The sequence below is a fragment of the Botrytis fragariae genome (genome assembly GCF_013461495.1).
Source record: "Botrytis fragariae strain BVB16 chromosome Unknown tig00000255, whole genome shotgun sequence".
Taxonomy (NCBI): Eukaryota; Fungi; Ascomycota; class Leotiomycetes; order Helotiales; family Sclerotiniaceae; genus Botrytis; species Botrytis fragariae.
Window position 1 is genome coordinate 92,974 of NW_023501004.1, and position 13,293 is coordinate 106,266.

Here is a 13,293-nt window from a genome sequence, read left to right on the forward strand (position 1 = left end):
TGCGGTAATATATACCATCAGGGTCCTGCCTCAACAAGACTTAGTTGGTGATTCAACTTCCACTTCTTCATTGGCAACCACTGCACTCCCTCAAACTCATTTGCAAATTTGATCGCCCAGATATTTCTGGGCTATAACACGAACAAAGTGTACACATATCGGGTGATGAATAAGTGGAACGAGAGGAGATACCAGACGCAAGATGAAGGGGTTGTATAGTACAGTCAAGAAATGATACCGAGAGATTTAACAACCATAAAGACAGTGAAACCCCCAAATTTATTAAAGATGATCTCTACATCTTTCTCGCAAAGTGTCTTATTTTTCGGGTTCTTCTTGGGGTTAGTCCGCTCATGAGAGTATCGTTCTTTACAATGATTCTCCGACTTCGCCATATCTGTCTATTGCCTGGTAAAACCAGAGACACATGGCTCACGGTTTGACATTGCTCGGTTGGGGAAAGGGGGAAACGTTTGGGGAAAGGGATGGGGGTACACTACCTAGCTACAAGTATGTTCACACTCATGAAACATGTTCATGAATACCAAAACCAACACAACACAATACAATCACATGCACATGCACAAGATTCTCATCAAGATTTTCAAGAGCCAGAAGCTACCTCATTATTGAGCTATGTATCTACCTCGATTTCATACATACAAGTAAACATAATCACAAATGAAGATATCATGCATCCAGCCTTTTATATGACAAAACTCCTCCGGGCCAATTGATCACCAACTGTACATTTGCAAAGCATATTATGCCTCCTTCCCGTTTTCATCCGCATGCCCATTAACACCATTAGTTATCTGTTTCCTCGACACTTCAAATATCACTGCTCCGTTTCTTCCCGCTGGTGCCTTTTGCCAGTTACCTAAACGGTGGGCCTTTCCTACTGCTGCAATGATGCATACACCATCCTTTCCCCTATCACCGCGTTCGAAAACTGATATATCATTTATGATGCCGCGGGCTGGTGCTTGGAATCCATATTTCTTGGTATTTGCGCCATTCATAGTGGTGTCAGCCATTCGACCAACAGGCCCCATTGATTCAAGGCTTTTTCTGTCGGCACTGACTCTCCAGGCTCGGACTACACCATCCCAACTACCACTCAGTACGACGTCAGAATAGGGAATTGTGGTTAGAGCGGTAATCCAGCGGGGTGAGGGACGAGGTACGATTCTTTTGGAGGGGTCGGTTTCTGCAGATGCTTCTTCAGGTTTTATTGGCTCATCTGCTCCGTGAGCTTGAGACAATGTGTAGATTGGCTTTTTCTTGTGAATGGTCCAAAGAGACAGTGATCCGTTGTCACCTCCAGTAATGAACATATCCTCATCAACCATAGCTATACGATCGATACTACCCTCAAGAGTACGGAGGTCATTAGGATTATTCTTGTGACGAGACTTCTTCTCACCTCCACCGCCACGGAAAACAAGTTGTGTTTCCTCTACCACTTTCCACAAACGGGCTGTACGATCACGAGCGCCTACTGATATGCAGCGCTCTTGGGCAAGAGAAGCAATATCCACAACTTCATCCTGATGACCGAACAAAGTTTCCACATATGCACCTTCATCCAAACTCCATATTTTGATCGTTCGATCCTTTGAACTGGAATATAATTGATTTGTTCCTCTTCTGAAAGCTAAACCTGTAATTGCGTCTCGATGTTGCGAAAAAACTCGAATGGGTCGAAGAGTCTCGGCATTCCAAACGATAATCTTTCGGTCCACACCACCAGTTACGACGAATTTACCATCTTGTGAGGCGGCCACACTAATAATTGCGTCGGTATGTCCCATGAAGGATGTCACTTTCGACTTTCGTTGATCGCCTCGTACTGAAGCTACTAGGGTAGGCTTTTTCTTCGGCGGTGGTGAAGGTTTCTTGCTCTTCTTCTTGCCCTTCTTTTGCGGATATTGGTCCCTTGGTAAGTCCTGTATTTTCCATTTGACTAGCCACATATCCTTGGTCACAGTATAAACATATGGTGCACATGTAGCTACACCCGTAAATGAATGCGAATCCTTCTTAAAATGACAACTCGATGCTTCCCCGAATTCTAATTCGTCCGCCAATGTTTTGTATAATTTTCCTTTCGATTCCGCAACATCTTCTTCTAAACGTTCGGCGATCAAATCTCGATCAATGTCCTCGGCGTTGAACCCAACTTCATCATCTGCTACCTCCTCCCGGATATTTTGCAAATATCTTTCTGCTAATCTCAGCCTGCGCTCCGCCGCAGTTTCTTCCTCTCCCTCTCCCTCTAGTTCATCATCCGAGGTGAGATCTGCAACGTCATCGTCCAATTGACCTCCTTCACTCTCCGAGTCACTTCCAGAAATTGATTCATCTCTTTCGGGGTTTTTCGCAGGTTTTGGCTGTTTCGCGGGAGCTTTCGAGGCAGCTAATCTCTTCTTCGGTACTTCTGGCGCATCGTTTCGTTTCCTCTTCTTTTGGGAATTGGGTATAGTGAAGAAAGAAGACATAATTGTGGTGGTTGTGAAAAGGAAAGGTCACGATAGAAAATACAGAAAAATGTTCGTCCTATCAAAATAATTTTTTGGGTAGAATTATTCTGCCGCAGAATTTCGAGACAGGGATTGAGTGGATCCAAAATGGAGTTTGTGGCACGTGACGCATCTAGAGATCAAAGGTCATAGATTCATACATCAAAATAGTTACAGATCATGTTCGTAGAGAAAAGATACTAGGTAGATGTAGATTCATTCATAGATTATCTGGATGCATCTCTAGAAAAAGAATTATGATCAAATTGAAACTTGGTCAATTGGGACTTTCTTCATTCTTACAATCAGAGGGGTGATAGAATGGATGTTCAAGCTGTGGCGCTAAGACATAAGTATGTTAGCGCCAGATTAGATGAGGCAGCGAGAGCTACACGCGTTGGAGCTCCAAAGTCTCAATAGTTAATACAATCCAAACCTTCATCCTACAACTTAAATCACTATCAATATGTAAGTTTGAATGAAAAAAAAATGTCTATGGAAGAAAGACTGCGCTGACACGATCATTTTCTTAGGGAGGTCTTACTTGGAATAACTGGCAAGGACTTCACCATCATTGCGGCTTCAAAAGCTGCCATGAGAGGTGCAACCATTCTCAAAGCTTCAGATGACAAGACAAGAGCATTAAACCAACATACCTTGATGGCATTCTCTGGAGAGGCTGGAGATACAAGTAACTGTCCACGGTCTTCTGCAACAAAATAATATGCTAACATTAGCGCTTCACAGTTCAATTCGCTGAATACATTCAAGCCAACGCTCAACTTTACTCCATGCGCAACAACATCGATCTCTCCCCGTCCGCGGTCGCTCACTTTGTTCGTGGTGAATTAGCACAATCCCTTCGCTCCCGCAAACCATATAATGTCAACCTTCTCCTCGGTGGTGTTGATCCTATTACCGACAAGCCCAGCCTATACTGGCTCGATTACCTAGCGTCACTTGCACCCCTTCCATATGCAGCTCACGGCTATGCACAATACTACTGCTTGTCTATTCTTGACAAACATCATCACCCAGACATTGATTTCGAACAAGGAATGAAGGTTTTGAGGATGTGTACAGATGAGTTGAAGAGGAGGCTGCCGATTGATTTCAAGGGAATGACTGTTAAAGTTATTACGAAGGAGGGAATTAAGGAACTTGATTATGATGACAGTGCGAGAATTGACTGCCCTTAAAGGGTTGATTCGAGGATGATTTCTTATGAGGGCCCTTTTATGACACAGGAGATAAACTATGAATTAAGGTATGGGTGTATATTAGCGTGGCATCAAATGGCATAAAATGGCGAAACCTATTTTCATGATTCGTTACTGAAAATGCATTATGATTTGATCCGTCTAGAAGTTGTTGGTATATTTGAAATGACGCTCCGCTGGCTCTTCCGGGGGACCACTGCCGTGGTGGCTACCTTTTTTATCCACACCATTTGCAAACGTTGTGATTCAGTCCTACCAGTCTTCTTGCCGGGTTTATGCAGAAATTATCTTGAACCTAAGGTTTATCAATGCCTAACCTCTTTCTCCATCGTCCGCATCTTGCTGCGTGCGACTAGTATTGATCTTCCATACGGTTTGGACAAAGATCAACCACGATAAGAGCGTAAAGTTCAACTTACACATTGACTCCAACCTCACATGCCCCAGTAAGAAGATGTAATTTTCCAAAGACTTCTTTCTTGAAGTACAGTCTCGGGTGGGTTCTCCTTTTTATAGCCGAAACTTAGATGGAGGCCACATTCATAGATGTCCTTCATTATTCTGGGAGTTGGAGATCGATCGACAGTCTAGAACATGCCTGCATCTTTAATCTAGCGAATGCTTCTTTTCATTTCACCCAAAAAGATAGGTAGATATGCGTAGTGACTGATACCGAGATGGGTATTGTAGGATGGTTATTTATATTTGAGGGTGTAGATACAGTGGATGTCTGGAGGGGGAAAGCAGATTTGAGACTGACAGGAAGACTCATACACCATGATCTTATGAGTGCCATTTGCTGTTAATATGTAAATACAGTACTGCCTGTCTAAACAGAGCTTATACCTATAGACTGATCTAAAATCATATCTAGATCCTTCATCCACCATTGAACGTATTGGTATGATTTTCTAGCGACAGTGTGTGGTAAGATTACATAGTGGTTGCACTACTCGCCCCCGATGTTCGACTGAAACATAAATGATGATTGTGCGACGTCATTTGACACGAACCTACTCGCGTCAAGATCAGACAGGGAGGGGGAGCACCTAGTAGTCAAATAATTGAAATGAAGAAAGGTAAGAGAAGTAGGTAATTTCTAGAAATCACGTATCATATAGCTACCCCGCGGCAGCTAGATCAATATAATATATCAAGACTTATATGGTACAATAGATTACCGGTAGGAATAAAATAATGGAGCGAAGCGAAGAAGCCTCCACGGCAGTGGCCCAGCGGAGCGTCATCCAGATCAAATGTACAAGTGGAATAATTGCAGTGGCTAAAATCTTGAGTATTACCTGGGTAAATAATAGATATAAGACTGAATGAATGAGTAGTAGGTATCTAGTCGAAGTAGAGTGGGAGAGTGGGTAGCTGCAAACATATGACTGTTGTTCTTTCAGTAAGTATTACCCAGGTAGGTATATAAAAAGAGGTAGGGTACCTGGACACCAGGTATTCATTTTACTACTAGGTATAGAACAGAATACGATGCGGGCGGCGGGATGATATCAAACATTGCCTTTCTCTCATACGGTCATACCTAGTCAAAAACTGTAAGATCCTTGATTTCTCATTGGTTCATCATTACTAAGCTTATCGATAAGGGTTTAGCTCAGGGTCTTCCTCGCCGCTTAGCTCAATTGAGACTAGCCGCCTTTTTCTTTTTTTGCCTCTCTTACCCAGTTACCACGATTTGAATACGCACTTGGTCAAAAATCGAAAATTCTACTAGGAGAGGAGTACTAAGGTGGTTCTACTAAAATTCTTCTCTTTTCCTTCGAAACTCTTCCTCTTCAAACACACAAAATAAAATAAAATCTCTTCCTTCTTCAATCCCGACACCATCAAACAACTTCTTCTTTTTTACCATCAATTTATTTCTTTTTTTCTTACTTTCAGTCTTTGAAGTTTCTTTCGAAGGCTATTAAGAAAACAAGTGAAAAAGAGTTTGACGATTGTCTCAACATTCACGTTTCCTTACTCTTCTTATTTATAAAAGACGAACGGAAGCAACAAATTCATCCAAATTTTCTTCTTTTTGATCGTTCCCATTGCGTTTCGGTTTCTTAGATTTCTGATTATCATCTCGACTGTCTTTTTACACGAGAGGTTTACAAGTTACCAAAAAAGACTCTTGAAAGTCAACCCTAATTTGTTCGATAATACTACGGCCGAATTACGAAGAACGCTTATCAATCGATACCCGATAACCTCACAACTTTTACACCACTTCGATCTTCTAGAATTGTATTCAATATGGCGGATCAACTCAACATGAATGGTCTCAACCTTAACGGTGGTGAACCTCGATCATATATTCCTCCCCACATGCGAGGCAAGATGGGTGGCCCTGCTCCAAGTGGTCCACCAGCAAACCTGAACGGTAGTGCTTGGGCCCCTCAAGGGTGAGTTATCCCAATCTTCATCAGATACATTTGTAATGATAGATGTGCTGACTTGTTTTCTTTCTTTAGTAACGGATACGCTAATGGTCCACGCCCAGCTGGAGGTGAATCTTGGGCTAACGCTCCTGATTTCACCCCACGTGGAAACGGTGCACCACGAGGTGGAAACAACTGGAACCCATCTGGTCCTCCATCCTTCAATAAGAACGCTTATGGGAACCCTGCAGCTGGTGCTGGTGGCCCTGGAGGTGCAGGAGGTGCCGGTGGCGCTGGGGGTGGTGGTGGTGGTGGTCAAGCTCGTGGTGGTGGAGATGGACAATGGCGAGATGGAAAACACATTGCTGGACCTGCCAACGCTCGTTTAGAACGTGAACTCTTCGGTGTTGCCGATGATCCAACCAAGCAACAAACCGGTATCAACTTCGAAAAGTACGATGATATCCCAGTTGAAGCATCTGGTCAAGATGTCCCAGAACCAGTCCTCAAGTTCACCAACCCTCCTCTCGATGATCATCTCATCAAGAACATTGAGTTAGCACATTACAAGGTCCCAACCCCAGTTCAAAAATACTCTATCCCAATTGTTATGGGTGGACGTGATTTGATGGCTTGTGCTCAAACTGGTTCCGGAAAGACTGGTGGTTTCTTGTTCCCCATTTTGTCTCAAGCATTCCAAACCGGTCCATCTCCTGTTCCAGCTAATGCTGCAGGAAGCTTCGGACGCACTCGCAAGGCTTACCCAACTTCCTTGATCCTCGCTCCAACTCGTGAGCTTGTTTCCCAAATTTACGATGAATCCCGCAAATTCGCCTACAGATCCTGGGTTCGCCCTTGTGTCGTTTATGGTGGTGCCGATATTGGTTCTCAGCTTCGCCAAATGGAACGTGGTTGTGATCTCCTCGTTGCTACTCCAGGTCGTCTTGTCGATTTGATTGAGCGTGGCCGCATTTCTCTTCAAAACATCAAGTACTTGGTTCTTGATGAGGCTGATCGTATGTTGGACATGGGTTTCGAACCACAAATTCGACGAATTGTTGAGGGTGAGGACATGCCAGGTGTTCAAAACCGTCAAACCCTCATGTTTTCAGCCACCTTCCCTCGCGATATCCAAATGCTTGCCCGTGATTTCTTGAAGGATTACGTTTTCTTGTCTGTTGGTCGTGTTGGTTCTACTTCTGAGAACATTACTCAAAAGGTTGAATACGTCGAGGACATTGACAAGCGTTCCGTCCTTTTGGACATCCTCCACACTCACGGTGCTGGTCTTACTCTCATCTTCGTTGAGACTAAGCGCATGGCCGATTCCTTGTCAGACTTCTTGATCAACCAAAACTTCCCTGCCACCTCCATTCACGGTGATCGTACTCAACGTGAGCGTGAACGTGCTCTTGAGATGTTCAGAAATGGCCGTTGCCCAATTCTCGTCGCTACTGCTGTTGCAGCCAGAGGTATGTTGTAACCTTTCCGGTCTTTCTCTCTGATTTTGATTCCCCCTTCCCCGCTTTCCCCTCTACACCCTCTGCTTTCAAAAGATTTTCTTTTTGAATAGGCAATGCTAACTTTATCCTCTTAGGACTTGATATTCCCAATGTTAAGCATGTAGTCAACTACGACCTTCCTACCGACATTGATGACTATGTTCATCGTATCGGTCGTACAGGTCGTGCTGGTAACACTGGTATCTCAACTGCATTCTTCAACCGTGGAAACCGTGGTGTCTGTCGCGATCTTATTGAACTATTGAAGGAAGCTAATCAAGAGATTCCATCCTTCCTCGAGAACATTGCTCGTGAAGGTGGTGGCTTTGGTGGTGGACGAGGAGGTCGATCAGGTGGTCGTGGACGTGGTGGTGGAGCCAACCGTGATTTCCGTAAATTCGGCGGAGGTGGCGGTGGTGGTGGATTCAACGGAGGTGGTGGATTCGGTGGACCTCCAGCATCCGGTGGATATGGTGGTGGTGGTGGTGGTGGATTCGGTGGTCCACCTGCTCCAGCTAGCTACGGTCCTCCTCCAGGACAATATGGTGGTGGTGGTGGTGGTGGTTACGGTGGCGGCAATGGTGGAGGTTATGGCAACCCAGTAAGTTCAATTCCGCATTCATCTATTCGAATGCTCAACTCGCAATAAAACAATCACTGACTTCTTTTCCCTCAGTCTGCTGGTGGTGGCGGCCAAAGCTGGTGGTAAAAACCTACACCAAACGCTTTCCGTTCCTTGCTCGAATTCTTATTTCGATTTCGGTACTCTTTAGATCTTGAACGGAGGCGTTTAGTGGATATTGATGGTCATTGTACCTCTCATTGATATCCTCACCAAAAAACTTGCTTTTCTCTGTCGACTTTTTCTTACACCTCAGCTTTACATTTGCTCCTCAACGAATTATTCTGCGCTTTTTCTGTTTTCTGGTAGCGATACCCACGATTAAAGTCTTCTCTTGCATTCAGCGATAGAGTCGGGATTTTACACGTGGTCTCGCTCGACCATTGATCGGCATACGATAGAACCTGTCTTTTGTTTATGACTGTCGCCTCGCATCGATACCCATTATAGAAAGGCAGTTAGACGGCTGACACGAGATGTCATCCTTTTACTGCTTACCGGTCACGATGCTTTTTATTACCTGGATTAGGGAGCTATATAAGCTTTCATCTAGGTTTTCCAAGAAACGCATTACGATAGACATGTTCTCCAAAACCTTACTGGTCCTGCTTTCAGCATTTCCATGGATCATGAGTCCTCCACTATGGAAGATTTGCAAATAGTTTCGTTTTTTTCTTTACATTGCATTTTGCTGCACTTTGCATTTCTAGATAGAAAGAAAAGTGGGATTCATATTCTCGATATTTTCTTCTTCGTTGTCTTTCATTCATAAGACACATGGCAAGGGAGGATACCATTTGAGAGCTTGAATTGAAGGCTTTCCTCTTACTTTTTCATTTTTCATTTTTCACATCATCTACGAGTGGGCGTCTTTTACGATCAAATCGATATACGACAGTGGCACAACATAGAATAGGCATTTCTCTTCTTAAAAAAGATTTAAGGGAAGAGTTGGTGCTTGTTCTCTATAACGCTGATGGCATTCGGAAGTGCTCCTGTCCATTCAGGCTGAGACTGAGACCCAAAAAGTTGGCAGGTACGGCAGAAAGAAGTCTGCTTCATATGATTGATGGAGGAAAAAAGAAATATGGAATGCGATGGATGATTAATTACTTTGAATGAATATGAAAAGTCTTTCCACAAACAATGCTCTGTCTTAGGTGATACTACCGGTGCAATTTGATATGTCTATAATTGCCTCTGCCTCATCTCCCTCCACCTAGTCTCTTTTGTCCTTGTTCTTGCTCTTATCTCTCTCCACGTCTTTTTGTCCATGGTTCCCTCCTATCTTCTTGTTCTACCTATATCTTCCTGTCTTAGTCTTTTTATCCTTACCATGTTCTTATTTCCCTGCCCCGCCTTTGTACTCCTGATCTTTTGTTTTCCCCTATCATTATCTCTAGATGACGAACATTATCTCCTTGACCTATCCTTATATCCCCTTGTCTTCCTACCCTCGTCCCCCTACACTGGTTTTTCTTTCCTCCCTACAAAGGACATTATCTCCCTGTCCTTACTCCCTCTTCATTTTCTTACCCTTCTCTCCCTGTCTTCATTGATGGCATCACGCGATTTCAATGCTTGAAATGATTCCCGTGCTTCAAACGATTTCAGTATTTTACGCAATACCAAAGTCCCGAATGCTTTTAATGCTTCATGTGATTTCAATATCTCCAACAGTTTCAATTTCTTCGAAGATTTTAATACATTACAAGATTTCAATGTTTTCAATGGTTTTGATATTAATAAAGGTTTCAATACTTCAAACAGGTTCAATTCCTTCAATGGTTTTAATGTCTCTAATGGTTCCAATATCTAAAATGACTCCAGCATTCGAAATAACCTGAATATTCCAAATGGTTTGAATCATCCAAATGATTTGAATGCTCTAAATGATTTAAATGTTTCAAATGACTTGAGTGCTCCAAATAGTTGAATTGATCCTTTTGGAAAGACGCCTACGTGTATCTGGCTAAAATACCCTAATATCCAAAAGAAGTGTTTAACAACGAAAAATAAAATGAGCTAATAGTAAGTACATTCTAACTTTTAGTGAATAGTCAAGTGATGACTTGTTACTCGTTCATAGTGCTTTATACTCATTCACATCCCGCTGTGTGCCACTTCGATATCCCGTCAATTGAAGAAAATAACTTTGCTTAAAGAGCGTAAGAAATAAAAGATCTGATCCAAAGTTTGTCCAGCATATATCATTTCCTTCTCTTTTATCCTCCCTCATGATTCAACCGCTTTCACTCCATCCGAATTCAAAACACCGGGATACCTCTTTCAACAATCCTTCTCAAATCCTTCAAATGCTTTCCTTTGTCCGTTGCTGCATTACCATAGACTGAGGTGGATGCTCTAGGAGAGGTCGCTGTGCTTGTTGTCTCAACAGAGCAGGCAAATATGCCACTTTCAACATTAATGATAGTAGAAGTACAAAGGCCAGTTGCTGCAACGCCACTAATGAAACCAGCATTGCATGATTTACCGAGGTCGGCCTTTGCACAGGTTTGAACGAGGCTTGCTCTACTTTTAGTGGCGGTTGGAGCGGCCGTCGCCAGAGCGAGGAGAGGGATGAGGGCAAGCATTGAGAATTGCATTGTGTATTTTGGTGATCTTGTGGTAGATTCTGAATGTGTAGATGTGAAAACTTTCAGAAACAGTAAAATAATTGCCTGGGGAATATCAGTAAACATCCATGAAAGTAAATAAGGGATGGAATCTTCTTACACTGCAAATATAATATGAGAACTAGAATAGAACTTAAGGTCCGTAGAATGTAAAAGAATGAATCGTGGGGTTCTTGCCGCCAAACGCTAAGTAAATGACTTGTAGAGAACGGGAGAATGAAATAACCTTTATAATGTTGAGTGCCGGATCTAGAAAAGAATCTCAATATGTAGTGCCTTATCATTTCAAATAAACATATTCTGCTACCTACCGAATTGAAGCTTTCTCCGGAAAATCCTTACCTACCAAGGTGGTTTTTGCCGTGTCGCTAACCCCTGCGGCTTACACTCATCCAGGCTTTAACACTCTTTTCAATCACCCCCACGATATTTTTGTCCAATCGTAATTCAAGCATACGTATGGCTTGTATGCGGGATAATCTTGAAGGTCCAAGGGGACATTGTGACCAGTAAAATCGTTAATCGCAGTTCCCTGAGGTATGTGGTCCGAAATAATTCTCGGACGACATGCATACATGAAACAATAAAAGAACGGCAAAATCGCACCGATAAGAATATGACTTTATCCAGAACCCCAGACTCCAATGAATACCCATAATTTGATAAGTATGTGCTTGTTAAGTTTCGTCCCTGACAGATCTTCAGATTGCGCCAGATTGTGGAGATGTTTGGACCTACTGAATATATACTTTGTAGTAGTGATCTTAGCAATTTTTGCCGAGGAACTTCACATGTTACACGACTGACCAACACCACAGCTCAAAAGCCCCCAACGGACCTCCATAAAAATTTGTTATCGGTTCATCTAGATCAACAAGCATAGTATGGGGGGTGCAAGAAAAACAAATTTCCACAGTACGGCTATTCAAATTAATGCGCGTCATTCTTAAGAGTGTGGGACATTGAAACTTCAATAGATTACTATCTCTACGGCCTGATCTCAATTTTTTTGTATCTAGGCTGATCATTAACAGTCAAGAAAGGTTCATCGAGCCAGTAAGTGTAGATGGCGCTTGAATTGTAAAGTCTGTAAAATACAGTGTCGATTTTGTGTTTCCATGCCGAAAGCGTGGTGTGTTTTCTTTATGGGGTTACATTCACCAATGCTAATTGTTCCTATCCACTTACTACTTAATTCTGATTAATTCATCTTCACTCGCGTAGTAACGATGTTCTAGATGGTCTTTATCGAGGGATAGAAACATGAGTCAGGCTGAGGATGCAGAACAGACTGTAAGAACCTTTCCTCGCAAGATCGGGCAATGAAAATGTTTTGTTCCCTCGCTTCATTAAGCGAGTAGAAGAATTGTAAACATATTCCCCAACAACAGGTGTAGGGAGGACACTCATCGGCATTGTAAGCACTCTTGAAAGCAAAACAGACATAGAATGCGATAACAAATGTTGCTTGTATACAGCATCTTACCTTATTGAGACTTGACAAACGAAATCACTTCTGCCAGAAGATTAGACGGACAGCACTCCGCGTCAGATTTTCCGATAGTCCGGGCTTCAGTCAAACAACCAAAAGCTCTCAATGTTTGAAGGCGATACCTGATTCAAAATTGACTCGGTATCTCAAGCCATTAGAATGATTCAATTGAACTCGTTGAAAGCTTCTAGTGTAATGCGACCTGAAGTTCCAACACAGATCACACACCTGAAACTCCTCTCCGTTCAAAACCAGGAGTATCGCAAACATCGATTGAAATTTCGCTAGTAATAGCTGTTAACACAACTTATTGATTCTACTTTAGTTCGTGTTTCAACCACTATCTAGAGAAAAAATAGTTGTGTGTGTGTAGATACGATGAATCGCAGAAGGCAATGCTAGAATACGTTAAAATATGCAAATTGCAATGGTAAGACCTATCCGTTCGATATTCTATTCCTCGTGAGATTGTAGGTAAGTAGATGATATCGGCCTACATTTCCGCATTGATGTTCCTTGACATCATTGGACTTTCCCGTGTTTAATCTTCCTCAACCTTTCAAAGAAATCCTCTTCAATGTCCAGGAATTTTCCTAGAATAGTAAGGTTAATCAAATCTTCTTCACTCACTCCTTTATCCTCTTCAACCTGACCAAAGTCTGACCCTCCCTTCACGATGTTGCTCCACATTACAATAAGATCCCAGATTATCTCCTTCCCCAATGCTGCCAATTCAGCATAACCCATTTGTTGCTTCGCCCAAGTGCCTTCAATCAAAGCGTCAATACATACGTTATATTCGGTTATATATGTCTTCTTAAGCTGGGTGGTTTTTGGGTTGTATTGGAGGTAGGATCTTATATTATAATAAAATAATATTATTATAATATTTAGTGGAAGACTTAGTTAGAT

General features: G+C 42.5%; 5 protein-coding genes across 5 annotated transcripts; 2 read left to right on the top strand and 3 right to left on the bottom strand.

The window, feature by feature from the left end:
* Positions 1-764: 764 nt before the first annotated feature.
* On the bottom strand, positions 765-2,501 carry Bfra_011808 (putative rrna processing protein rrp9 protein; the record flags this gene model as incomplete). The annotated part of the gene is made up of 1 exon (XM_037342134.1): positions 765-2,501. The coding sequence occupies one exon, from the start codon at positions 2,499-2,501 to the stop codon at positions 765-767; it is 1,737 nt and encodes a 578-aa protein (XP_037187792.1).
* Positions 2,502-2,843: 342 nt separating this feature from the next.
* Positions 2,844-3,721, top strand: Bfra_011809 (putative proteasome subunit beta type-2 protein; the record flags this gene model as incomplete). The annotated part of the gene is made up of 3 exons (XM_037342135.1): positions 2,844-2,875; positions 3,056-3,213; positions 3,270-3,721. The coding sequence occupies 3 exons, from the start codon at positions 2,844-2,846 to the stop codon at positions 3,719-3,721; spliced, it is 642 nt and encodes a 213-aa protein (XP_037187793.1).
* Positions 3,722-6,004: 2,283 nt separating this feature from the next.
* Bfra_011810 (putative atp-dependent rna helicase ded1 protein) lies at positions 6,005-8,340 on the top strand (the record flags this gene model as incomplete). The annotated part of the gene is made up of 4 exons (XM_037342136.1): positions 6,005-6,153; positions 6,223-7,601; positions 7,703-8,232; positions 8,308-8,340. The coding sequence occupies 4 exons, from the start codon at positions 6,005-6,007 to the stop codon at positions 8,338-8,340; spliced, it is 2,091 nt and encodes a 696-aa protein (XP_037187794.1).
* Positions 8,341-10,520: 2,180 nt separating this feature from the next.
* Positions 10,521-10,859, bottom strand: Bfra_011811 (uncharacterized protein; the record flags this gene model as incomplete). Its single annotated transcript, XM_037342137.1, has 1 exon — positions 10,521-10,859. One exon carries the CDS (start codon positions 10,857-10,859, stop codon positions 10,521-10,523), a length of 339 nt encoding a protein of 112 aa, XP_037187795.1.
* A 2,044-nt stretch (positions 10,860-12,903) lies between these two features.
* On the bottom strand, positions 12,904-13,128 carry Bfra_011812 (uncharacterized protein; the record flags this gene model as incomplete). The annotated part of the gene is made up of 1 exon (XM_037342138.1): positions 12,904-13,128. The coding sequence occupies one exon, from the start codon at positions 13,126-13,128 to the stop codon at positions 12,904-12,906; it is 225 nt and encodes a 74-aa protein (XP_037187796.1).
* Between the last annotated feature and the right edge of the window lie 165 nt (positions 13,129-13,293).